Source organism: Pantherophis guttatus, chromosome 1, assembly GCF_059756535.1.
Source record: "Pantherophis guttatus breed Tessera chromosome 1, ASM5975653v1, whole genome shotgun sequence".
Taxonomy (NCBI): domain Eukaryota; kingdom Metazoa; phylum Chordata; class Lepidosauria; order Squamata; family Colubridae; genus Pantherophis; species Pantherophis guttatus.
The window spans coordinates 281,564,997-281,592,862 of NC_142063.1; the positions used below are offsets into that span (position 1 = coordinate 281,564,997).

The 27,866-nt window shown below is 36.7% G+C and overlaps 1 protein-coding gene across 15 annotated transcripts in view; it reads left to right on the forward strand.

The window, feature by feature from the left end:
• CNST (consortin, connexin sorting protein) overlaps positions 1-27,866 on the forward strand; it is a 40,209-nt gene that overhangs the window by 6,867 nt on the left and 5,476 nt on the right. The window contains exons 2-12 of one of the 15 annotated variants that reach the window (XM_034428202.3): positions 527-617; positions 3,408-3,589; positions 6,889-7,102; positions 7,852-8,240; positions 11,210-11,388; positions 12,197-12,227; positions 13,482-13,568; positions 13,984-14,098; positions 19,355-19,376; positions 19,518-19,614; positions 22,368-23,257. In XM_034428202.3, the coding sequence (XP_034284093.2) occupies positions 7,895-8,240; positions 11,210-11,388; positions 12,197-12,227; positions 13,482-13,568; positions 13,984-14,098; positions 19,355-19,376; positions 19,518-19,614; positions 22,368-23,257 (1,767 nt within the window). In that variant the 5' untranslated portion in view covers positions 527-617; positions 3,408-3,589; positions 6,889-7,102; positions 7,852-7,894. Of the gene's footprint in view, positions 1-526; positions 618-3,384; positions 3,590-6,888; positions 7,103-7,851; positions 8,241-11,209; positions 11,389-12,196; positions 12,228-13,481; positions 13,569-13,983; positions 14,099-19,354; positions 19,377-19,517; positions 19,615-22,367; positions 23,258-27,866 lie in introns of all 15 variants that reach the window. The other 14 variants (XM_087883009.1, XM_087883013.1, XM_087883004.1 and 11 more) reach the window with 14 other exon arrangements.

Sequence of the window (27,866 nt, forward strand, 5' to 3'; positions counted from 1 at the left end):
GTGCTGTTTATAACTTCGAAAGGTCGCCAAATGAACTGTTGTAAATCAACGGCTACCTGTACTTATCTAACTGCATTGATAAACAATTTTAAATTTTATATTCTGAAAAAAATGAATTTAAGTTAACTCTGCTCTACCATCAAAACAGAAATCTGTTATGTAACAAGATAGTCTCCTTAAAGGAAAGAATTTCATACCTTGGCACTTTTACAAAGACCTGCCCTTCCCACATTATGATTATGATCAAGTTATGTGTTTTCAGTTGGTGGGGAGATGAGTGATCCTTAATGCTTTGCATTCTTTCTTTCTTTTTTTTAGATAGGTTATTTATTTAGAAAGGTTTTGCTTTCTGAAGAAAGTCAATAAAGTTACAGTAATTTATGAAGACTAAAGTTTATGTCATTTTAATAAATCAAAAAGAATTGGCACTATGTTCCACTAATTCTGATCTTCTTGTGGCAGATTTCTAACAAAGGCATTTATTATTTTAATGTATTAACATTTATATTTCTTACTTTTTTGGCAGATAGAATTGAAGCTAGATAACTCTGTGCCTAAAATGATAATCTCCTTTACCCTGCAGTATGTTTGAGAAGCATTTTACTTTTACAGATATGGTAAGTGCTGCTGTTTAAAATGGAAATAAATAGAACTTAAAGCAATTGAGGACATTCAGATTATTATTTTTAATATAAAGAAGCACGAACATCTTATTTTTACAGAAGGAAATTGGAATTTGTAATAATCATAAAAATATTATCTTGTTAATTAAAAATACTGATAAATGGGTAGTGACTTATAAATCCTTTTGGCAGCAGATGAAATTGGAGGATAATTCAATATAATGTTTCATTTTAAAACAAAGTATTAACTTCTTTAAGCTATTACTAGCAAATATAGTGTTTTGTTTGTAAAATACAAAATATTAATTGAGATAGAATGTGGGAACTGTGAAGGTTGAGAAGTCTCTGAAGCCATACCTTGCCTAAATTGGAAGGTTACTTGCTGGGCATCTGTCGGTTATGAATGCACCTACTAGGATTCACAGTTGACTACATATCTGTAATAATGTTGTAGAAGATTATGTATCTTACATCAGGCCCCAGTCCACATGTTGGAAATCCAAATTGTAAAGCCATATATGTAGAATCGGAATTAGAAAGGAGAGATTTAAGCTATCAAATTCAATTTCAAACTCAGTAGGGAATCCAAATTAAACCAATCTTGGGAACATATTCTCCATCCCTTATATGATCACATTCAACAAAAGTGACTGACATCCTTTTTAGATCATTGGTTCCCCTGACAAAGTACCCTTAAAACGCCTTTTCCCAACTCTCTTAAGAATTTTTTTTAATATTCATTTGGAGTCATTTTGTAATTTAAACTTGTTACTCCATGTCCATCATTTAGATTTTAACCTTCCACTGTGCTATATTTTTTTTTCAAATAGAGTGCTACCGTATCTCCCTTTCTGCTCACCTTTCATATAGGAGTTCAAAGTGGTATACATAAGGCATCCTTTTCCAGTTTCCCCCCACAGCTACCACCCTGTGAGGTAGGCCCTTTAAAGATGCTGTCAGGAGTGGTGCCTCTGGCATGAGTATTAGGACCAGGCTATCACTTTCTTACTGTTTTGGAATTCTGTAGGGATATGGATATATATGTTTGCTTTAAATTTTGTTAGCCAATTTTAAGGTTTGCTGGAACAGTACAACAAGGTAAAAATCAAGTAAATAATTAAATACATAAATAACAATAACTTTCAAATTAGAGTAAAAAAATACAGAGAACATTTTATCCACTAAAAGATCCCATTGATAGAAGAAGAAAGGAGATATCTTTTATAATTCCACCCTCTCTTTATAGTACTCCACCTTCCTCTGAATTGTCTATGACAGATTTTATATTGAAAGGGGGGAGGGAAAAGAATAGAAGAGGAAATTAGTGTAAAGTTGTATGCATTCTTCTATTGTAGTTGCACAAGTGTTCTGTCCCCGTCTCACACACGCACACAAACAGTCAGCCAGGAGTTAATAAAACCAGCAGTCAGGAATTTCTTTGAGATAACAGCATTGGCAGCAACCCAGTAGCTGCTTGCCAAAAACTTTACTCACAAAGGGAGGTTTTCCTCCTCCGTCAGATAAACCAAAATAAGTTCACAAATCCAAAAAATTGTCAAGTCCAGTCCATAATAAATCCAAGGAAGGCATATAACGAAGTTCCAGAAACGCAGTATGACTTGCTAGCTGTTCAGTTTTGTCCGTCACAAAGCCTGAATGGCCACCACACCCCCTTTTATCCCCTGTGGGGTGTGGTCCAGTGACTCAGCTTAAACTCTGGCACGCCTCCTTCTCTGTTGCGCGCGCTTGTCTTTACGACGCTGTCGGGGATCCAGCCAAGACTTATCTCCATCGCTGTCTAACTGCAGCTACTCGGAAGTGCCTGGCTCCTGGCCTATCTCTTCTCCTTCGGAAGACACCTGAGGCATTGCCAGAGAGGAGGGTCCTGGAGAGGGAGGCCTTGCCAACTCCTCTCCTTCACTTTCGGAGTCTTCTCCCTCTGATCAAACAGGCTCGGGGGTCGGAGTCACAACAACAAGCAGGAAAAGGAAGAGTGAGATATATCCAGGGGTGAAATCTACTTACCTTCCCTACCGGTTCGGAAGTGCGTGCACTGCACGCGCATGTCACATGTGATTTTGGACCCCATGCGCAAAGCCTTCTGCGCATGTGCAGAGGGTAAAAAACAGGTAACGACTTCCGGGCGGGTGGACGGAGCCTTGCACTGCCGCCGCTACCAGTTCTCTGAACTACCTGCTGCCACTGCTACCGGTTTGCCCAAACCGGTGCGAACCGGTAACATTTCACCCCTGGATATATCCAACAAAACATGGTTAATTAGGTGGTTTGACTTACAAGCCAACATTTCTAATGAAGCAATTAAAAGGGTTTTTAATGTAGATTAATCAAAATAAACTAATGCTAATGCTCAGGATCATTGGATAGTGAGATGGGCAACAAATACCTAAATACATGCTGTTTAAAACAAGAAACAATCTACATTTTGGTTCAGTGATCAGTGCAACAAACAAAAGTATGCTTCTGCCTTATTTATTATAGAGAATTAGAGTTGAATATGTCAGAAGAAAGAAAAGTTAGTGGGAATGGGATAGCTAAGGTAAAACAAGAAGGAAAGAAAGTCAAGAATAAATGGGTACTGAATGAATGTAGATTGATGTCAAAGTGAGTGACCAGAATGCTAGAAATATATTGAGGCACTTTAGTTATAGAGAGAGAATGAATTGCAAAACTTGTCCTCCTGGTCATTCACTGGCAGGATTTAAGTCCTAAGCCTTTTCTTCTCACTCTTTCATGTTAATAGACTTCTGGTCATTATTTTCCCAGCCTTGAGATTGGGAAGCACCTCAATCGTTACATAGCCAGTTTTGATTGGCTTGATCAGCACTGGTTGCTCCTTTTCCAGCTTACGCCCTTATATATATGAAGGAAGAGTGAATTAATTGAGAGGAAACGGAAGAAGGAAAAAGCCATGGCTAGACGGAGTCATTGAGATTCTCAAAAAGGAGGTAAGAAATTTAAAGAACAACTGACAGTATATTAAATGATTTATAAGGAACAAAAAGTTGTGGAGATGATATCAGTGTATAATTTCCACTATTTTGTCTTTTGAATGATTACTCTGTTAAAATGAATTAGAATTTGTGTATTGATTGAAAGAAACAGATTAATTGAAATAAAAAAGTCACATACAGATGGTCCTCTTTTAGTGACTGCCTTGTGTAACAATGATTTACAATTATGACACTAATGAAGAAATAACTTTGCAAGAAGTCCTTGCATGTATGACCCTCTCAGGTCTATAAAGCAAAGGATAATTGAGGTAAGACTATAAGCACAGTCATGGTTTCACTTAGTGCTTTGCTTAACAATCAAGTTGATGGTCCCATTTGTGGTTGATAAACAAGAACTACCTTTTTTTAGAAGAAATTTCATTTGCTGTGGCAGAAAATGATTTGTTGACCAAAACTACATTGCAGCTTTTCAAATTCAATTTAATAGAAGTCGAACAGTGGGAAGATAAGCAATTGTTCCGGAATGTGGCTTTAAATTTTAATTGATTTTCTAAAAGGAAATTTAGAAAAAATAATTCTTGACATTTATTTAAGAAAAAATAATTTTGGTTTTTCTATTAGTGTAATTGTTAAAGATAAAAAAAAAACATAGACTTTGAAAGATAAATGTTTAATTCTACATACCTATAGAAATATGTAATTATGAGGTACATGTGCAACAGGTTGTAGTGTAATATAAATACTATTAGATAAATAAGTTAATATGTTTATTTCCCAGATAACTGATCATTTCCCTTTTTACATCTCTGTTTAAACAACAACAAAAGTACCTGTTTTTCCACCTGCTCTTTCTTTTCACTGCTTTGTCTACTCCCTTACTCGTTTTATTGCTAATACCTGGAAACCTTTTTTTGCCACCATATATGGGAGCAGGGACAGGAGAAGAATGGATAATCACATCATAGAGGGCAGTGGTGAAATCCAATTTTTTTTACTACCGGTTCTGTGGGCGTGGCTTGGTGGGAGTGGCAGGGGAATGATATTGCAAAATCTCCATTCCCAACCCACTCCAGCAGAAGGATACTGCAAAATCCCCATTCCCTCCCCACTCCTGGAGGAAGGATATTGCAAAAACTCTATTCCCCACCCCACTCTGGGGCCAGCCAGAGGTGGCATTTGCCTGTTCTCCGAACTGCTCAAAATTTCCACTACCGGTTCTCCAGAACCTGCTGGATTTCACCCCTGATAGAGGGAATTAATATTTCCATTCAGCTAGATATTTACAAGAATGCATGTGGAGATCATAAGTAACTCCAAGTCGCACCTCTCAATATTAGTGATAGTAATAGTCCTATATGAAAATAATTCCTGTATTCAAGTGCATACATTATACGCAGTCCAATTTATTATTTTGACTAGTTAATAATTGGCTGTAAAAATATACCTCAGATTGTGAAACAAAATTTTGATTAAAAATTTAACACGTTTCAGTCTTTTTCCTGAAATGATGTAGTCATCCCCACAGGACAGTCTTCAAAGGTATGCTACTATCTTGGTACGCAAGTCACAGAGGCATAAGCTTCCGTTATTTTTTTTGTTCATTTTTTCTTATAAACTATATATGTCATAGTGTAACATTTTCACCAATACTAAACAAGAGTTAAGGTTTTAATCATTGGAGGTTTGTTTAATGTTGGAATAAGTATCTGGACTGCAGGCATTTGTACAGACTGGACCTGGGTGGTTTTCATAGAAAAATAAATTAAATGCAGCGCATTTAGAACATAATTGTTTTGAAAGCATTTGAGAGATCCAATGCTATTTGGATCTATTTTCACACTACAGGTAGTCCTTGACTTAACAACTATTCATTTAGCGTCCACTTGAAGTTACAGTGGCACTGAAAAAAGTGACTTATGACAATTTTTCACATTTACGATCGTTGCAGCATGCCCATGGTTACATGATCAAAATTTGTGAGTTTGGCAACTGGCATGTTTTTATGACATGAACACAGAATATAAAATGACAAACTTTTGTCAAATTAAACTTACTTTTAGATAGGTTGGTTGTAAGCTATCTTGAACAGCAGATTTAACAAAGTACTGTTTGTTCAGTAAATAATACTTGTCTCCTTGGCTAATGAGGAGTTACGGGAAAGAAGATAACATAGAAAAAGTTAGAAGAAGAAAAATAAGATTAAATAAGTCTTAGTACAAGAACTAATAAATATTGAATATATCCGCTTAGAAGCAGTATTTTTAAAGCATACCAAAAATTGGCATGACAGTTTTTCACACTTACAATCGTTGCATCATCCCCATGGTTACATGATCAAAATTTGTATCAAAAATTGGCATGAAGTTATTGAATTAAATAGAAAGTATCATATGGAATAAATATGATTTACTCAAAACATTCCTGTTTCAGCAGGCCGGCCTGGCCTAACTTTCCCTTTATATTGCTTTTGATTTTATTTTAAACTGGGATGTCTTGAATTATCTAGGATCAGAGTGTTTAGTATATTTTAATTGGTTTTTTTTAACGTTTGTATTACATGTATTTTTATCATTCGCTGTTCACCGCCCTGAGTCCCTCAGGAATAGGGCGGTATATAAATTAATTAAATAAATAAATAAATAAATAAATAAATAAATAAATAAATAAATAATTTTTTTTAAAAAGCATTTTGCCTTTTCAGTTTGAATACTTAGGTGGGTAAAGAAATATTACTACAAAACAAAACAATTATCAGAATAACTCAGTAATAATGGTTTAGATTTTATTGCTGATTATAAGTTTCCAAAATTGTTATTTGCCCAAGGCACCTTTACTGAATGCTGTGTACTTCTTACTTCTTTGATCTTATCCAGCAATGTGGGACTCAATAGTTAATTTTTGTCTTGAAACTATAACAGTAACTTCTAACCTGTATTTATAGTGTAATCATTAAGGCAGAGTCTCTTTGAAACATTTTTTCCCCGTTTCTTGTCAGCTACCAATGAACTCGTCTTCTGTCTCTTGACTGTTTATGTCAACTTTCCATTATTTTCCCAGCCTCCCCCAGTGTCTCACATCTAGTATGACTCTGCATATATTGCTATAATGTTACGTTTTTATAATTCTACTGGCCTACCTTGTCTGGGCTTGGCAGCTAAACAGGATGTGGCCTGGTTGCTACTTAGATGAGAAATCCATCAGGAAATGCTAGTGCTGTAGGCTAGGCAGGGAAGTTGGAAAAAAACAGCATTGCAGAACAAGGCAGTGACAAACCACTTCTGTATTATTGCCAGGAAAACAACATGGACATGTCTATGCAATCATCAGGAACCAAATTTGACTCAAATAACTTTACCTTTTATGAATCAAAAAGATGCACAATTTAACAACCTGAAAGAAACCAATAGCAAATCAATTTTGTCTTTTTGCTCAGAAAACATATGGAATACCTATGAAGTTACCAAGACTTGAGCTGAACTCAAAGGAAACTTGATTTAACGGCAGCAGGTAATTTAGCTCTTACTACTGTACTCTCCTATTTCTGAATTTAAAAGGTTGGGAACTTAATTTGATAGGAGGCAATAAATAATATATGAACAATCTTCTCCTATTTATGACTGGAAGTATTTTCACTAAGAAATTAGTGACTTTAATTTGAAAACAGTTCCAGTCATACCTCTTATCATAGTGAAAATAATTTAACTTTCAAATTTATCATGTGTTCCATTATTTTAACCACCGATGCTCACTTATACAGGCCTGTCAGATTTCATCTTTGAAAGGCAAATATTTAAGTATTTCTACTTAATTTTCCCCCATTTCAGAAAGGACATGAAAGTTACATCATAAAAGATGTGGAGTTTAAGGTTTACAAAGTGTATCTCAGATGGATAATTAATTGCTTAATGTAAGAACTAGCAAGGCAATTATTCTAATTATAATGTAAGCTTTTCTTCGTTTAAACATCTTGTTAAATATTCAGTTCTCAATTAGTGTTTGTGTTTGGCTAATCGCAACATTCTAATTTTCACAAATGCACATCTGTAGATATATGAGTTTTAAGCCATTTTCTTTGAAATAACTATAATTTTTCAAGAGAATGCTATTTCATGTTTATAAAATCTGATGATTATATTTCACAACTGTGAAATGCTACTAATCTATAATGGTAGAAAGCTCACTCCATTCTACAATCTTAGCAAACCTTGGTAGTGAAGATTATTATTAACATCTCCATTGTTTTATTTTGATTTTAGTGCTGAGAGTTATTTGGACAAAGTGGAAATAAAGTTCATTATAATGGATGATAGGGAATCTCCTACAAATGATCTTCATTTAAATTTAGAAGATGTACTTCATACTGACATACATGAAGAAAGGATCAAAACTTGCTTGGCTTCTTCTCCAGATGAAAATGAAAATCAGTGTAACAGTAGGAAGCATAATACTGAGAAAAACTCTCATAATGCAATGGGAAGAGTTGAGCAGGACAGCATTAATAATAACAAGGACAGTGGAGACCCTACATCCTGCTTCCAAGAAAATGAAAGCAATAGGCCATGTAAAAGTTTGAAATCAGATATGCCACAGAAGCTTGGTCCTGAAAAAAAGAATCCAAGAAAAACAAAAAGTCCTAGCAGGAAAGGCAAGTGGTTTCCTAGATACACACTTATTGATGGTATAACTCTGCTCAATTTCCTTGAACTATTTTGTATTTGTACATTTTACTTACACTTGGCAAAAATGCTTCAAAATTTCTTTTAGAAATTTCTGTCTAAGCCCGTGATGGCAAACCTATGGCACGCATGAGCCCACTCTGTGGGTACATGTGCCATCACCAGTTGCTCTTCTGGTTTCCAGCACCGGCCAGCTAGTTTCCGCGAGTGCTGGAGGTCTGAAAATGGCCTGAAAATGGTCCAGAAAATGTCCAAAAAACAGGTCGTTTTTTGGGCCGTTTTCAGCAGGGTGGATTTGATTTAAATCGAGTTGATTTAAATCACAATTTAAATCACTAGTAAAAAGGCTTGATTTAAATCAACTCGATTTAAATCATAATTTTTAAAGAGCAACTGTCATCTCTGCTACGCCTTTGACCCACTGTTGACTCACCGATAGTCCCAGTGTTGCAGAATATATAGCCTCATACTACATAACTAAGCTTCATTTCATGCTGAATAAACTAAATTATTTATGTATCTTAAATAGAAAACTATCTTACGATAGATTTTTACCCCAAAAGCTTTTTATTAAAATAAATTCAATAAAAATCAAAAAAATCCGATTTAAATCAAAAAAATCTGATTTTTTTTTTATTTTTTTTAAAAAATCATTGATTTTTATCCACCCTGGTTTTCAGCAGTTTTGGCCTTTTTGGGCCAAAAACTGCCTGAAAAAGGCCTGAAAACCATCCTGAAACCAGCCAAAAAACAGGCATGTGCATGCTGGCCAGCTGGTCTTTGGGGTTTCTGGCACTCTGGCGCGCACATGCATGCACATGTGTTCCGGTTTGTGCACTCAATGCCGAAAACCTTCGCCATCATCGTCTAAGCTCATATAGAGGATTGACTAAAGCAACAACAACTTCAAAAACCAGATTTACAGCTCATCCTCCTGCCTCCCAAGCTCATTCCCACATATCATTACAAGCTACCACCCAAATTCAATACTCATTATGTATTCTCCTCTTCTTCCAATCAGATCCCACTGTCACTAAAATCTAATTACTGCCAAGGCAAAGGCATGCAGAACCCTCTCATCTCTCACGAGGAAGAGAACTACTTCACTATCACTCCACATACCCAATTCATCTTTATCAATAGAACCACCATGTGTATAATCTTAACACTTCTCAATCACTAGTCCTAAACTCAGTGGAATAAAAGGGCAAGTCCTCTTGTGGCTAAAGAGTGGGTTAAAGAATAGAACAGAAAGATAAGGAATAAAATTTCTCACAAAAGAGATATGTAGTCAGTTAGGTCTGCCAGGGTTCTTCTACCTTAGGGTTGGTGCTTTTTAACACATTTATAAATTATCTGGAACTGGATATGACTAGTGAAATAGTCAGGTTTGCTGATGCCACTAAATTGTTCAGAATGGTAAAACAATAAAAGACTGTGAAGAGCTCCAAAGGGATTTCTGCAAATTGGGGGAGCAGGCATCAAAATAGCAAATGTCATTCAGCAAGAGCAAGTGTAAAGTGATGCTCATTTGTGTTAAGAATCCTAACTATTCCTAGAAACTAATGAGACCTGAGCTAACAGTGACAGATGAGGAAAGAGATCTCGAAGCAATGGTAAACAATCTAATGAAGGAGTTGACACAGTGTGTATCCACTGGGGGGGGAGGGTCAGCAGTGTGTTAGGGATAATAAGAAATTGAAAATAGAGGTGCTTGTATCACAATACTAGGTCTGCTTGATCCCCACCTAGTGCTTAGCTCTCACCTGTGGCTCCAAGTAGCTGCATATATGCAGTGGCCACACCCTAGTAAACTGTCTCAGCAGATGGGCCAAACCAGGTGAAAGTAGATAACAGGACTTCAACTCTTGGTGAGATAGAGCAAGTGAAGTTTGGCCCTAGCAGATTGATTGGAGGAGATTGATCAAGAGTCAAGGAGGCAAGTCCAGCAAGCATTGTGGAGCACAAGAGGCTTAGATGTCTTGGTCACCCACTGCAGCAGGCCAGGTGTCCAGCTGTAATGTTTCACTATGCCACTGGATTAAGATCTCTTCTCCAAAAGATTGGGAGTGCCCCTGTGCAACAGTTGTTCCACTTAGAACTCCATCACACATAGGTTTCTGTTGTGCAATTTATCTTCATCTGCAAATCATATCCGCCCAAACCTAATTCATTAGCACTTCCAGACTGGGGCTGCAGAGCCACCTTTGGGTCCGAGTGTAGTAATTCTTTAGCATTCAAGTAGAGCTGATATGCACAACAACATGTTTTCTTTTAATCTGAAGGACAATCATAATTACTTATGTAATTGGGCTTTTTTGCCCCACACTCACCACTACAGTTGTTATCAACCATCTTCTGTGAGGCATAGAATCTGCAGGAAAAACTCAGATTTACTGCATGAACCGCATTGCAAAAAGAGACACGCCAAACACTCAGGAGGCAATGAGAAAGAAAGTTTTCATTTTCCGCTGTGATTTTTTTCTGTCATATCTACATTATTCCTGGGAAACTTTGACCATCTAGAATAAATTCAGGGGTTGAAAGGAGACAAAAGTTTCTGTCAGCACATCTATGTTTATACCATGTTTCCCTGAAAATAAGACCCTGTCTTACATTTTTTGAAACCCAAAATAAGCACTTGGCCTTATTTTCAGGTCTTATTATTTTGGGGCGTGTGGAGCAACACGGGGATCCTTTTGTCATTTTACCCGATTTCCAGCTCTGTCTCCCTAAACCTAACCAGAGGAAATGGCGGGTCCCGGCTGCACATGCAGTTAAATATTTTCAGGGAGGGCTTATTTTCAGGGGAGGGCTTATTTTCAGGGGAGGGCTTATTTTCGGGGAAACACAGTAAGAAATTTGAAATACTGTATATTTTTCTGACATTACATTTTCTTAAAAGAAAAAGCAATTATTTCTCTTAATATTTCCACAGTCAAACAAGACAAAGCTGACGTTACAGGAGTATCTTATGTGCAAGGGGCAGATGGAAACAAGACAAATTCAAACCATCCTCTGAAAGAACCAGCTCAAACTTTACAATTCCTCTTCTCTCTTCTTCAAGGAGAATCTAAGCAAATGGATTCAAACGTGCTTCCCCTGTTCCTGCACCAGGTAGTAAGAAGATGTTGCTTACCTGTTTTTTCATATTGTTGATTTTGACAGTGTTTATCACATTGATTTCAAAATTTATAAATAAAATCTCTGCATGTAATTTTAAATATTGTCTTATTAGAATCTAAATGTATTGCTCAGAGCATTATGTTTATACTGAAGTTTTCAGTTTCATTCCCCATCACTTCTGTTAACAGAATCAAGTGGCAGATATCAGCTCTACCTGAATGCTAAAGAATTATTACACTTCCTAGCAGCTCCTATGTGCTTTCATTTGTGCTCTCTAGGCTCTCTGCCCTAATTGCTGTTTTAAAAAAAAAGTTTTGTAATTAAATTAATAATAACAGCTGACATGCTGCAAAGTACCAAACTCTTGTATAATATTTATCTATAGTTAAGCTGCACAAAGATCCCATAAAGATAACAAAACATCCTAAGAGTTTAGTTCAAAATGTGATAAATAGATCAGTACGGTGACTTTTGTACAAGTGAGCTCCTTATACAATCTCACTGGTCCAAATATGTCTGTAGTTCAAAATAAAAAAGCAAAGTGTGCTGCATTAAAGGAAACAGCACTTGGTTAGGTGGGTGGTGATACATAAGGCAGCACTCTTCTGAATGTCCTTATTGACTATATCTGGCATCTGTATTGTTTTTTTAGTGTGCCAGGTATCTTTAATAGTTTAGTTTCGTTTTTTTAAGCCTGTATAATTTTTTTAGTACATCATGAATTTTATGGTCCCTATAGGCAAGTATAAAATATAATAAATATATATTAAAAGTTTTTTCCCCTTTTCTTTCTTTGCAGATTGCTGAAACTTATTTTCAGGATGGAGAATGTATCCTTTTTAAAAAATACAACATTGACTGTGGACTGATATCAAAATACAAACATAGATGTGGACTTTCAAGTACAGTTCCGTAAAACCAAAATACTTCTTACACTTATTCTTAGAATAAGAATTCTTATTCAAGAATTTTTTTTGCTGCACTTCTTATCATCCTTTCTAGACACATTACTGCAGAATACAATACTTTCTGTTAAATTTAAATTCACAGGCCGTATAATTAATCATTCCATATCCTGTTCTATATCTCAACACATATATGGGTTTTATATATATTCAAAGCCTTCATCCTGGAGATTTTTGTCAGGAAGCTTGCTCCATTGCACATGCTCAAAAGTTACACATGCTCACCATCCCCTCACTTTTTTGACTGTTATAGCAGAATGTTTTAAGAGTCTTCTCTGCACTTCTTGGAAGAGTAAAATTAAGGACTTTATTCATTCCTGTTGACTCTTTCAATTGAAAGTGGAACCAACTGTGATTCTTCATACCTAAAGGCTGTGACCTGAAATGACTTAATCAAAATTATGCTCATTTACAAAATGTTCCTTCTGCATTCAGGTACCTGATAGAAGAGCATTATGAATTATTGCAAGTTACAGTTACAGGAGCTAAATGATCCTGTGACTGTTCCAGACCATTGCTATATATGAAATAACAAAGTCAGCAACCACCATGGCATTCTCATTCTGCAGAATTTGCCATAATAATAAGACCCATGGTGGCGCAGTGGTTAGAATGCAATACTGCAGGCTACTTCTGCTGACTGCCAGCTGCTGGCAGTTCAGCAGTTTGAATCTCACTGGCTCAAGGTTGACTCAGCCTTCCATCCTTCCGAGGTCGGTAAAATGAGGACCCAGATTGTTGGGGGCAATATGTTGATTCTGTAAAACTGCTTAGAAAGGGATATAGAGCACTGTGAAGTGGTATATAAGTCTAAGTGCTATTGCTATTGCTATAATCAATTTTATTATGACTAAGATTTTATTGTGCTTTTCAGGTGCCAGTACTATCACGATCATATGCATATCCAAAGAAGAAGCAATTGTCAATATTTGCTGATCTAGGACTTGCAAACTGAGTGTTGCCTATCAGTTTCAAAGCCTATCAGTTTCAAAGCCTAATCAGCAATATTGGAAAACTTGTCTGCGCCCACATCAAATTTTCCTCCTATCACAAAAGTAGTTTGAAAATGTATCTATGAGTGGCAGTCCGTGTCTGTATTTTCCTTTATTTTCCATTTAGATGAGAAAGCAATGACGTTCATTCGGCTTGAACAGTTGTATCACAAACAATTACTTGCAAATCTCTCTTCCCTTCAGCAGCAATGGGGTAAGTATGTCATATAGTGGAAACTTGTATGTCTGGTAAAACTTGAGAAATGTCTTCATTTCCTATTACAATGCATTGATTACAGGGAGGTTATGAGCCGAGCCAGATAATTGCCTACATTGTGTTCTATGACTAGGACTTCACCTAAATCTTATTAATGAATGAGAAATTCTGATTAAACAAACAATACTCAAAAATATACTGTGTCATGACTTTTTGAGCACATTGAACGAACATTTACTGGGATGGGAAGAACCCCATATAATTTTCATAAAAGGAGGCATCATTTTTTATTGTTCTGCTTTGATCATTTAAAGACCTACTATAATATTTGTGGGTTTTTTATTTTTTTAGAATTTATATTTCTGAAATATTAAATAGTTCATATTTTAACATACATGTGTGTTGTTAATAGAAACAAAATGGAAAGCAACAGAGTGCAGTGAGGTTCCAAATCTAAAGAATTCTTCTAAAGAACTGAGTAATGAAGAGCTAGACAAACTTGCTGAATTTTGCACATCTCATCAAGAGTAAGTGATGAACATTATTTGTATGTAATAAAATTATACAGTAAGGTAAAGGTAAAGGTTCCTCCCACATATATGTGCTAGTCGTTCCCAACTTCAGGGGGCGGTGCTCATCTCCATTTCAAAGCCGAAGAGCCAGCGCTGTCCAAAGACGTCTCCGTGGTCATGTGGCCAGCATGACTAAATGCCAAAGGCGCCTGGAACGCTGTTACCTTCCCACCAAAGGTGGTCCCTATTTTTCTACTTGCATTTTTTACATGCTTTTGAACTGCTAGGTTATAACAGTAACAGAGTTGGAAGGGACCTTGGAGGTCATCTAGTCCAACCTCCTGCTGGCAGAAGCTGGGACAAGTAACAGGAGCTCACCCCATTACGTGGCACTAGGGATTCGAACCTCTGAACTGTCGCCCTTTCAATTGATTCAATTCAGTGTCTTAGCCACTGAGCCACCGCATCCCTTAAAATTATACAGTATTAGTCAACATTTTTTCACAGTTAGTTCTACATGTGATAGTTCTTCTACATCCAAAAGTTGGATATGTCCAGTGAACTCTTTTTTTTTTAATTGAAAAAGTTTTTCAAATACAAATTTTTCCCCCTTTTCCCCCCCTCCTCCCTAACCCCCCCTCACCCTCCCCTCCTCCCATGGCTTCTTCAAAATAAAATCATTGATATCAACTTAAATAATACTTTACCATCCTTTTACACCACCCCCCACATGCTAACCATTTCTTTCTAACATTGTTATTATATCCCCCTTATACTATACATTTCAAAGCAACCTTCAGCTATAAAACTATATAATAAATCCTAATTTGACATTTATTCAATGTGAACTCTTAATTTGGATATTTTTCGCCCTTGGAGAAGTAGCACTTCCTTGTAATAATATATATTGGTATTAAAGTTATACAGTGTATAGAAAATAGCTTGCCATTTAGTGATACTGTCCAAATGTGTCCAGGACGATAATAAAATTAATTTTCAGATTAAATACCTTTTTTTATTTTGCTTGTCCTGTATTTGCAGACCATTGTTCTATTAAATAAATAAAGATAAAGTCATTAAGTCTTCAAATCAAGTCAAGTCACTTCCTGGTTGTTACATTATTAGAACCATGTGGTTTTCCTGACAATTGTAGAGAAGTAGTTTGCTACTGCCTTTTTTGACTCTGACTTAGATTTTCTTTAACTTTCTGGTATACTCTACAGCAGCGATCACCAACTGGTGGTCTGCGGACCACTGGTGGTCCATGAGAAAATTTTGGTGGCCCGCAGAAAAATTATTTGCATTTTTTATATTGCACTAAATACTATTTATCTTTTTAAAAAATTCATATTAGTGGTCCACAGGATTTAAAATTATGAATTTAGTGGTCCCTGAGGTCCGAAAAGTTGGTGGCCCCTACTCTACAAAACTGATTATAAGATGGCAAAGCATGAGATAGGGCTGTTCAGAGCAGGCAGAACCTTTCTGAAGGTTTTTCTGAAGCATCGTGAAAATGATCTATGCATTTTAGAGAACAGAGTGAGCAGCTTTCTTGTGAGGTTTTAGAAGGCCTCAGAAGTCTTTCAAAGCATTATGAGAACATCCTGTGCTATTTGGAGAACAGCATGAGCAGCCTTGGGCAGAAGGGTTGGTGTAGCCAGGAGCTGCCTCAAATAAGCCCAGACCAAGTGTACTTTGAATTTTGATATGTGTCTACAAGGATACTATAACAGTCATAACTTTGGGGATTGGGCATAAATGCCATTCATTCAGCACTGCTATAATTTCTAATGGACGTGAAACCAAAGGACTATCTGTATACTGATAGTAGTTTTCAAGGCTAGAAATGCTGGCATCCTTATAAAAGACACTGAACATTTGATTACAATTTTGTTAAAATATAAGCAGAGCTCTTGGATTATAAAATCATCAATTGGAAGGGATTTTGGACCTCATCTACTGTACTTCAATCTTTTTTCTTAGGATTAAAGTTAATTTTTTTGCAGCTTCTTCTTCTGTGGCTAGATCAAACTTTAGACTGCCAGAATGAAACCACTTTCTTGGCTTCGTCATTGGCCAAAAATAAGTCATTATTGGTACATATTTTTGGTAGTAGCTGATATGCTAGTGGATGGGCCGAGCTCTGTGTCTTTCCACACTCACACAGTATGTTGTTATCCACTAAGATCCTCCAATTGAGCATATTGGTTTTACATTTAGGTACTCCAGCCCTCAATCTCTTTTGCAAGGAAAGAAGGAATTAGATATATTGATCTTAATTTCTTAGAAGAAGGCAAGTTTAAAAACAAACAAACAAGGAGTCGATTTAAATTGTGATAAGATTCAGCAACACAATTCTATTTAACATTCTTCTGGTTTTTATTTTTCAAATCTGAGGATTCAATAGATAACTCAAGCCATGCAATATATTTGAAATTCCTTGCCATACTTAGGCCAATGTAGGAGCAGTGTTTTATAAACATTCTGGAATAGTGATGAGATAGTTGAATTACAGAGCCCTGGGTTCAGTTATCCTATCAGTATGTAACTCACTGTGTAATCCTTCACCATATCTCTCTGCTGATCCTGTTTCACTGACTTGCTTGAAAGAACTGCAGTTTGAGCTCCTTAAAGGAAGAGGAAACATACAAAGATAAGATATCAGAGTAAATGTGTAGGGTGGTGGCTAGAAGAAACTGTATTTTGTTGCACACAAGTCTGATAATACAGCACTGGATTGCATTTTATATCACCTTGCCCATGTTTCCATGAAGTCAACAGGTGTATGATATTTGTCATTTATTGGCCATATAATTTTAATTTGTTTATAAAAACGTGACTGATATAAAATACAAGAAGGAGCTATAGGAAATGTGGGTGCAAAATTTTCTCCTGATCAAGATGCCAAATAGTCTTGCTGTTTGCAAGTACATTTAGTGTCTAAATGTACACTTAGATACTGTACATTTAGTCCTTGTTTAACAACCACAATTGGGATTGGGATTGGGATAGCAATCACTGAGTGAAACTGTCATTAAATGTGATACCACGTAATCACTTTATGTTCTGTCCCCAACCCCACGCGCACACACCAACAGACGTTCAGGAGTTAAAGACCAAACCAGCCGGCAAAATCCTTTTCCTTATGATAACGGAACTTGGCAACAACCTAGTGGCTGCCTGCCAAGAGTTTATTATTTACAAAGAGGAGAGATAACTTCTCCCCACTTCTGATACATCAAAGGAAAGCAGCTCAATAATTACGGAATACTCCAGCAAAGTCTTAAAGCAAAAGTCCGGCAATGCAGAATGGCGTGGAAGCTTTCAGCTTTGTTCATCACAAGGTTTGACTGGCCATCACGCTCCCTTTTATATCCTGTGGGGTGTGGTCCAGTGACTCAGCCTAATCTCGCCCTTTCTTCTGTTGCGCGCGCTTATCTCTGCGACGCTGGCGTGGGTCCAGCCAAGACTCATTACCCTCATCACTGTCCATCTGTGGCTGCGTGGATGTACTTGGCCCTGGCCCTATCTCTTGCCCTTCGGCGGACACCAAAGGCATTGCCAGAGAGGAGGGTCCTGGAGAGGGAGGCCTTGCCAACTCCTCCCCTTCACTCTCAGAGTCCTCTCCTGACGATGACACAGGCTCCGGTAACGGAGCCACAACACTTTACTCAACAACTGCAGTCTTGGCACTCCCAAATGCAGTTGTTAAATTATCTTGCAGGTTGTTAAGCAAATGGCATCCTAGGTAAGATCTGCCAGATTACTCGAGAAAAGGCCCACCCACCTTGATGGGCTGCACCAGAACACTACTTATCATGACAGGCAGAAGAAGGCGTTGCTGGGAGCAACGTGTTGGGTTTCTGGCTGTATGTGTTTGATCCTCTTGCTTCCTGCTTGACTTTGTGCCTTGAACTTCTCTTGCCAAGTGAGCTTTTGTGTGTGTATTTCAGTTTCACCTAGTGGATTTAAGTTTGTTTGGTGGACTTATTTGTTGGAGCAACTTTCCATTGTTTTATGGATTATTGGCAATTGCCTTGTGGACTAATCTTGGCCTGCTTGTGGCTGGATTTATCTGGGACAGTTCTGAGGCTGGGTAAAATTGCTGGGGAACAGAATACAGAATAACAGAGTTGGAAGGGACCTTGGAGGGCTTCTAATCCAACCCCCTGCCTAGGCAGGAAGCCTTGCATCACTTCAGACAAATGGTTATCCAACATCTTCTTAAAAACTTCCAGTGTTGGAGCATTCACAACTTCTGGAGGCAAGTTGTTCCACTGATTAATTGTTCTAAACATTAATAGAACATTAATAAACTCTCTAAACCATACTTCTGTGTGTGTGTGTGTGAGTGAGTGGGGCAGCACACCAGGGCCTCCCCCATCCTAAGGGACCTTTCAGTTCTTTACCTTACCACATTGTCTCTCCACTCTGGGGCTGCAAATCCTGCTTGGATTTCAAAATGGACCTTTTTCGGTCAACGCCCATAAACTAGAGAGCTTCCTCTCGTTTCTTGGGGCTGGTTGCAAACAACCCATTCTGCAACTATTCTGTGCCAAAATCCTGCTTGAATTTTGGGACTGTTTTCAGCCACTTCCCAGAAATGAGAGGGAGTCCTTTTGGCAGCTAGCAGTGGTTTGGCCATTGATTTTCTGAGAAAAGGAAGTTTTCAAATGGCAGTCACATGATCGCAGGGAGCTTGGCAACCAGCCGTAAGTGTAAATGGGTTGCCAAATGCCCAAATCACAGTCACATGGTCATGGGGGCATTGCCACAGCCATAATTTGGGTCAAAAGTCCCTTCGTTCAGCATCCTTGGTAATTTCGAATGGCCACTGAATGAACTGTCATTAAGCCAGTAGTATATTCTCTCTGTGCAGTTTCCCAACAGAAAATCAGAATTCAGAGGTTTTGGCTAATTTTTCTTGGTTGATTTCAGTTTAGGGCAATTTTTGTAAAGATGGAATTTTTAAATAAACACAGGCAGTAAGGGCACTTACAAGATCTTATATTCATTTCACAATTTTCATTGCCTTCTGGGCCGTCAAGTGACAATTTATACAGTAATGTCATTAATATTGGTATGCCCTGGCTCTGTGCTTTAAAACTGGTGGTATAGATAGTATTTCAGTCTTGTAAAGCCCTGTGCTAATATTAGAACATGGATAAAACAGATCTGATTCGTTCTCTAGTTTTGATGACGTTTGTTATGAAGAATATTTTGGTGAGACCTGCTGTTTATTTTTAATTTTCTTATGTTTTTGGGTTACAGGCCACTTGTCTCCAGAAGCAAGGTAAGCTATGATTTTTTTTTTCTTGGCATAGTTTTGCAATTAAATGATGGGTCGTCTTTAAAAGAATTTACTTCCCATAACATGTGCAACATAAACATAAAAACAAAGATTTTATAATGTAAATGTTATTTTGCTTTTCAGCTCATAAATAAAGAAATACCCTTCAGATGTGAAAGGTTCATACGTTTAATGGCATCTGAAGATTTAAAAGAACAAATTACTTCTATATGGGATTCAGGTATTTGTCCTATAAATTACTCTAGCTTAAATTAAATAAAAACGTAATTATTTGAAAATTATTCATTTGGAAGAATAATCAACCTTTTAAAATAAAAAAAAATGTAATTATATCTTGACGTCTTTTTTTTGTAGATAAAAAGGCTATATGGGCAATGGCTTTAAAGAGCCCTCTTTATTTTCCAATATTAAATATTACAGGAGAAAGATACACAGTTATTAATGAAACTGGGCAGGAAATTGAAAAAGATGAAAGTTATTATTGAGTGATAGCATGAAAAAGTGTCTTCTGAATATATTTTTGTGAAGTTTATGTGTCTCTTCATGGTAACAGTCTCCTATAAATGGCATTAGTAATTAAGTTGTATAAATTATAGGAGGCGGTCTTGGCAGATGTAACCAGAGATAGGTTACACATTGTCTCTGAACTAATTTTATGCTGCTACAACCACAGTTGCAACAATAACAAAAATAAAACAGTGGAACATTTCCAACTATTTTGAGGTGGGAAACACATGAAAACCCCTGAAATAGATTTAACATAATTTTAAAAAATAATAAATGCTCCCACCAAAACAGGAAAACAAAATAGAAAACTCAGGCCACGAGTATGACATAGGTTCACCTACATCAGGGGTCCTCAAACTTGGCAGCTTTAAGACTTGTGGACTTCAACTCCCAGAATTCTGGGAGTTGAAGTCCACAAGTCTTAAAGCTGCCAAGTTTGAAGACCTCTGGCCTACATTATCAGTCCAGCCATTATACCTCTTGTTTTTCTTCAAATGTACAATTATTGTATTGTTGGTTCGATTTTATATACCAATTGTACAATACAATTCCTGGCATTAAAAAGTTGTCCTATCCAAATATAGATAGTGCATCCATTGCAATAATAACTTTGTCATTGGAAATCGGTAAGTGGAGCCAAGTAGAGAATGCAGTTAGACTTTTTAGATTAATGCATGACTGTAGCATGGTCATGTCAGTCACAAAAGTGGTGAGTAGAGTTTCAGATCTCTCCTTACATAATCTGATTTTTAAACCAATTTTATTTGTTAGTTGAAAATTAAAAGATCTTTTTGTTTTCTTCATCACATTATAGTCATACCTTCTAAAAAATGATCTAATATTTATAGATGCTTTTTTATGTAGTTTGCAGCACAGTTTTTATGTAGTTTACAGCACAGTTTTTCCAAATCTAATGTCTACTTTGAGCAGAGTATTTAACCTCTGAGCTTTTATGGTTATGCTTTACTATTGGACTGTTGTTTCTTTAATAGCTATCAGTGTATTTTTTCACTAATAATAAACTTGAGTTTTAAAATGAGTATGTGAGCTGATGGAAATTTTATATTTTAATTCTAAACACATCCTTCAGTACACAGCACCATATTTGTCCTAAGATATATAGTATATAAATACTTGGTTAGATTATGGAGAAATTGTATCTCCTACAATAGCATTGTATAGCTTTTTACATAGTTCCCTCAAAATTTAGTAGTGGAATGTTATTAGGTTTCTCATGTTTATTATTCTTAATGCCTTTAAAACATTGTCTTGAAATGTATATAAAGATTATCATTTTTTACTGAAACACAAAGAACAGCTGTAAAATTCAGCCTATTTTTAGAGAGGAAATTTGGATAGGAGACTTCAAATTAAAATTAAAATATCGTATTCAAATCTATCACATATCATCCATAGCATACTTACACACCTCAGTTAGGATGCTACAAAAATAGTTCCTTTTTGTGTTTTTCTGTCAATAACTTCAAGGAGAAGATCTCTCAGAACAGGAATGGGGAATCTCTGCTCCTTGGACTAAGTTATCTATGTCATTGTGAAAATCCTTCCCATTGTTGTTTTCTCCTCTGTTTGATAGCCTCCTAATTTAGTCATTTAAGGACAAAAACAAGTCAAGCCTGGATTTACCTCTATTACAGAAGTTGCGATTGAGTTCTTGCTGATTTTTCTGCCATGACCCCTTTATTCATGTTGGAAAAATATTCTGCAAACATTAAGAAATTTATAGCATATTTTCAGTTCTTTGTTTTTAAGTGCATGTTAAGAAAATACACTTATAACTACTACGGTGAACTTATTTTTACATTATACACTACAAGCTCATATCCATGTGTATTTCTAGACACAAACATTCCTTGATTTAATTCATATATGGGCAAGGATTTGCAGTTAATCAGAAGTTGCATCTGCTCTAGTATCCTAAATTGATACACTGGATTGATTTGCCTAGCTTTGCCGAGTTTAATATTCTTCTGCTATTAAAATAATCATACAAGATTATACCACTATATACAGTATTCTCTCCTTCAGCTAGTTGGGAGATATCCTGTGATAACTGGCATATGATTTTTGACTTCTTTTGTGCTGCCTCTGTTTTTACTGCACAGGCATCCTAATGAGTTTTCTACATATTTCGTTTATAAGCAACGTAAACAGTGATTCAAACATTGGATTCAAACTCTACATACCAACATTGCACTTCAGGCACAGAAGTTTGCATAAACATTAAGATAACACTTCATTCAAAGTTAGGCTCAGTTATTTTAATGGGATCTGGCTATTTTAAATCTTGGTATTAAAATTAATGGATCAGAGCCATTGTTGCCAAGGATAATTTGTTCAAGCATTACTGACAATGTTGTCAGAGGTTTTATTGTTGCTTTTTTCCCCCTCAGTGTTTTTGTGCTGAATCACCTCTAAAAGCTTCAACTCTTTTTCTGTTTCATTTAGATACTCAGAACCGGCCAAGTATTGAAGCAAAAAAAAAGAACCATCACAGAGAAAGAGATAGGGATGAAAGTTTCCAGTCTGAAAGCTGTTGTCTGATTAAGGAAAAAGAAAGACTTCAGCTATCTGCGAGGAAACATCATCTCAAGGAGGAGCTCTGCTGTACTGAACTCACACTGAATCAGCCATTTGTTTTATCCACAGAGACCCTGGACACGCCTTTCTCTCAGTGTTTATCTTTGAGGGATGCTGGTGAAAATGACAGCCTGCAGCGAAGGAAAGAACAGTTCTCTCAGGATGGAGCAAAAATAGAAGCAGCAGCTGAGAAGCCTGCAGCAACGTGTTTTAGTGAACCAATGGTAGATGCATTAGTTTGGACAGATGCGGATTATATACCTCCTGATCTTATAGCCACAGATGAAAACATTCCATCTGAAAGAAACTTACTGAGGACAAAAAGCTGTTCTAGCTCTGTGGTGATTGCCGGTAGCCAGTTGGAAAGCAACCTAAATCAGCCACAGCAGCAACAGCCTGATTATGAAAATAACAGAAAATCTGTGCAAAACCAACCATCAGACATTAGTGGGAATGTACAGTTTGACACTGAGATGTCCAAACAGCCTAGAGTTGTATATGAATGGATACAGGAAGAAACAACAGTACTGGAAGAAAAAGGTGAAAGTGAGGCACCAGAAGGCTTCTTTGAACAGTTTTTAAATGGTACCATAAAAGTTAGAGAGGGGGCTCTTAAATTTCTAGAAGCCCAAGAGAACTCTGAAATTCTTCCACATATTCCACTTGAACAAGCACTTTATTCTTCATCGGAAGATTATTCACCAGATGAAAGCTTTTCTTCACTTGACGAGCTCGCAAAACGAATACAGATTGCAGAGGTAAATACTAAAAAAAAACACTTTTTTCATGTTTTCATGATTCATGATGGCACTATATGTATTTATTTTCTTTAGCTTGTAAAACAGCTGAAGAGAAAGTTTATGATACTTGCATGACTTTCCCAGCGTTAAATATGCACTTTGGAAAAAATAGATTTTTCAATGGATAAAAATGAACTTCTGGATTTACCTGTTAAAATGAGCTGAGATGAGGAGTAGGGAACTATGTTGTGTAATTTTGAAGATGGAAATTGTATTAATTATTTCTATAACTGCTGTAAAGATCTGAAGTCACTTCTTAATTTTTTTTCCCGTTTTTCTCTCACTTTCTTTTGTTTTCAATACTTCTTTTTTATCTTTCTACTTTTTCAAGTTTATCTTTTAACTTTGTAAAATATTTCTTTAATATTAATTATATTTTAAAAAGGGGAAAATAGATTCCCACCTAGAAAACAGACATGTTAGCATACATTATTTTTCTATTTCTGATCACAAACATTCTGAGATATTCCAGATCCATGTTTCACTTCTATTGCCATTCTTTATTGTTCCTGTTAACCTCTAAAAATTATTTTGTTTTATTATAACTTCTTGGTGCAGCTGCTAGGCTTGATAAATTTCTTATATTGCTTTTCAAAGAATTAGATATTAAGACAGAACATGCTATTCTTTCATTGCTGACTGATTTTATTGCAGTCACTTCATGCTTTTGGAAATATTAACTGTATCTTCTTATGAAGTCAGCCATAGAAAATTACAGTTTAGGGTTGATGCATTGATCTGTAAAAATTAGAAAGAAAAACATCAGTTTATCTTCAAAAGGATTTTGATAGAAATTTAGCTGTTTTTCTACTACAACAACAATAATAAAGCTTTATTTCATTTGACTTATTCATTGGACTTTTCCCTAGGGTCACTGGTTTGTCTGTTTACTTATTGCAATGTTCTTAACACCACTTAAATCAATTCCTATCTTCCTAAAATAAATGAATGTAAGCAGAATTTAGAATGAAGAACTTGTTGTTAAGTCTTTTTTTAAACTTTAACCCTGTTTTTCTTGTAAAGGTTAACTTGTAGCTATGAGAGTGTGTATTTCAAAGTGTTGAAAGGACTTGTTATTATTAACAGATGGATGGGTCATAGCACTGTGTGAGAGAGGTTAATGAATATATATGAATGTATGTATATATATAATAAAGTACATAGATGTCCTCAAATCTTAGTTGGGGAAGAAGAATACCAGATAATATTTCCAACCACTTGGTAGAATGTGCATTGTAATTGCTAAAGTTTCAGTAAAACTAAGATGGCTTATTCTGAATTTTAAAACTAAGATTCTATTTTTTTAAAAAATCTAGCAAATGTTATTATTTCCTTTAAAAAAAATGAAGAAGGCCCTATCAGTCTTCTGAAAAGTTCTTTTAAATGGTATATAAATTGTATATAAAACTTTCACTATTCTTCTACTTCTTCAATGCTGTTTTTCACATAAATAATGCTTTTGTGAAACTTTAACTTGCTAAAACCATGTTTTAACAATTTCTAATCACTTTACAATCTATTTACTTGTGTGTTTTTCTCACTTTCTCATCTTGTGTTTATTGTAAGTGGAAGAGTTGATGATACAATGCTCTTATGGGAAATCTTATGTAATTCTTAGCTCTGTGTTGCTGTTCTGTGAGCACTAAATATATCACAGAGAGACATTGGTCTTTAAAGAGGGCACAGTATGTATCTTGCATCATTCAACAGCAATCTCTGCAGGCCAAATATGGAATAATATGATCTGTCTCTAGAGGGAGCTTGCTCCTCCAGCTCTGTCAGCTGGAAAACGAACTTTAAAGAGATGTAAAATATGGGAAAGCAAAGGGGATGGGATGGAGTTTTTGAATTTTCATTAGAGTAGAACTATAGTGGTTTACTGTGCAAGATTAAATGGCTGTGAATATTGGATAATATAAAAATTTATGTTGATTTCCTAAAATTGAGGACTTAGTATTATGGGACACTTGCTAAGCTGTACTACAATAAACAAGTCCATTGCTGATGAACAGAGCCACTGCTGATCCAGATCTCTTCCTTATCTTCATTATTGTTGGCTGGTTCTTTCTCCAGACATACAGATGGTCCTCGATTTACAACAGTTCATTTAGTGACCGTTTGAAGTTACAACAGCACTGAAAAAATGACTTATTGTTGTGGCCTGTCAGCAGCCTGTGCAGATTTGTAGCTGATTCCGACAATGAGGAGGCTGGTGTGATGCTGCGCCAGCAGCCTGTGCAGCTGACGCTTGAGTCAGACAGTGAGGAGGCTGGAGAAGATGTGGTGCCAGAGGCAGGGATCCAGTCAGGGCCTTCAGAATATCCAGAAGCTCCTTTAAGTGATGAGGACAAAGAGGAGGAGCCTCTTCTCAATGCATGGGCGCGCAGAGTTGCCAAAAGGCAGGAGTGGCTCCTCAGGAGGAGGTCTCCTCGAGAGTAAGGCTTGGGGCTAATTGGCCACTCCCTTAGCCTATTTAAGGAGGAACACTGCTTGCAGCAAGCTGCAGGGAACAACTTTAGTTCAATCTCCTTCGCATCTGGATTCTCTGCAAAATTGTTTCTGGGCTTTCTGCCAACTCTAGTAAGACTGTGATTACCTTATCTTAGAATTCTGATAGGCTGTTAAGACAGTATTAACAGCCTTTGGTTGATAAAGACTAAGTTATTTGAGTAAAATAAGCTTTGTATAGAGTTTGTGTGTGCTGCGTTCTTTGGGGTCCATAGCTGGGGCAGAACACTTATAACCATTTTTCACAGTTATGACCTTTGAAGCATCCCCATGAGCATGCGATCAAAATTCAGATACTTAGCAATTGATTCATACTTATGATCTTTGCTGTGTCCCAAGGTCATATGATCCCCTTTTGCAACCTTCTGACTAGCAAAGTCAAGGGGGAAGCCAGATTCACTTAACAACCAGGTTACTAACTTATCAATTGCAGTGATTCACTTAACATTTGTGACAAGCAAGGTCGTAAAATGGGACAAAACTCACTTAACCAATGTGTTACTTAACAACAGAAATTTTGGGCTCAATTCTGGTTATAAGTCGAGGACTACCTGCATCTGTCCTGACAAAAAGGAGTAAATAGTTTCCATTTATTTTGCCCTTTCTTCTAAGCAACGCTGTGCATTCCCCACTAGAGGGAGACAGATCATGGAGAAATGTATGATCTCTGTTTCAAAAAGGAGAGTTGAATTTTAATATTACAATCAGAAATGGCAATAAAAATTCTACTGACATGTTGATAGGAATCTGATCTTTGATCTACGCCTTGGTGTCTGGGTTGTTTTACTTAATGTATCTTGAGTTGTGCATAAAGGACTGAAATACTTTCTATTACAATTATAATAAAATGTGGCACAATATTTCAATTGGCTATCTATGAACATGGATTCATGTCTATGTTTTGCATAAAAACACATCTTGGCATAAAGAGAAGCAGCAGAATGGATACCTCAATTCATAGCCATGCATTAAAAACGTATTTCAGAGAGATAGCCTAAGCCAATGTCTAGTTATAGCTAGCAATATACAAAGTATATTGTATTTGTATACAGTATACAAAGCTTTTGTATGCCCTTCCTCAACCCTCCTACCAAAATGTCTTTAATATTATAGTACATATGTTACTATACAGGGGTGGGTTCTAAATTTTTTTACTACTGGTTCTATGGGCGTGGCTTATTTTGTGGGTGTGGTTTGATGGTCATGTGACAATTCTTTAGGATTTAGCAGAGGTACTGGTCTACCAGGCTTTTAACTACTTGCAGAGCTGTACCGGTCTACCCATTTGTTTTTGGAGGCACCGGTCTACTCATTCGTTTTTGCAGGCACCGGCCTACCCATTTGTTTTTGGAGGCACCGGTTTACCCATTTGTATTTGGAGGAACCAGTCTACCACCACACTGCCTTTTAACACTGATCAGCTGTAGGGCGGTCCTTTGAAGCCCTGCGGCAAGAGTTTAAACAGTTTTTTTCCTTCTAGCCGATCAGCTGGGACTCGGGAGGCAGCGAATAGATATGGGGGTGAGGCCAAATAAAAGGTAAGAATAACGTGGGGGGCGGGAGGGCCCAGCTCCCAAACAAAGAGAACCGGTTCGGTGACGTCATATCGTCACCGCTACTGGCTCAGCCAAACCGGGAGGAACCCATCACTGTTACTATACCACCAAATGTCAGCATTTTGGAGAAGTCGCTTCCATCTATTTGATGCATTATAAATCAGGATTTACAGCTGCCAGAATTCAGCAGTGTGTTTACAGTTGCATTAAACTTGCCCAGCATTTTCTGAGAGAGTTATTTTCTTGCTTCCTTTGTATTATTATGGTTTGTCACATAGTGTTCCAGATGTTCAGACTGGATTTGGCATCTTTATCCACCCATCAAGTCCTTCCCAAAGACCTGGGATAGGTAGATGTGGATGTTTGATGGTGTTAAAGACATTGTTTTCAGATGTAAGCTGTTCTAAGTAACGCTGCCTTTTGCGATTGTCTGGTGGTGATTTTGTCACTCAGAGGGACTTACAGTAATGGAAGGATAAAGAATAAAAACAACACTGAAGTCA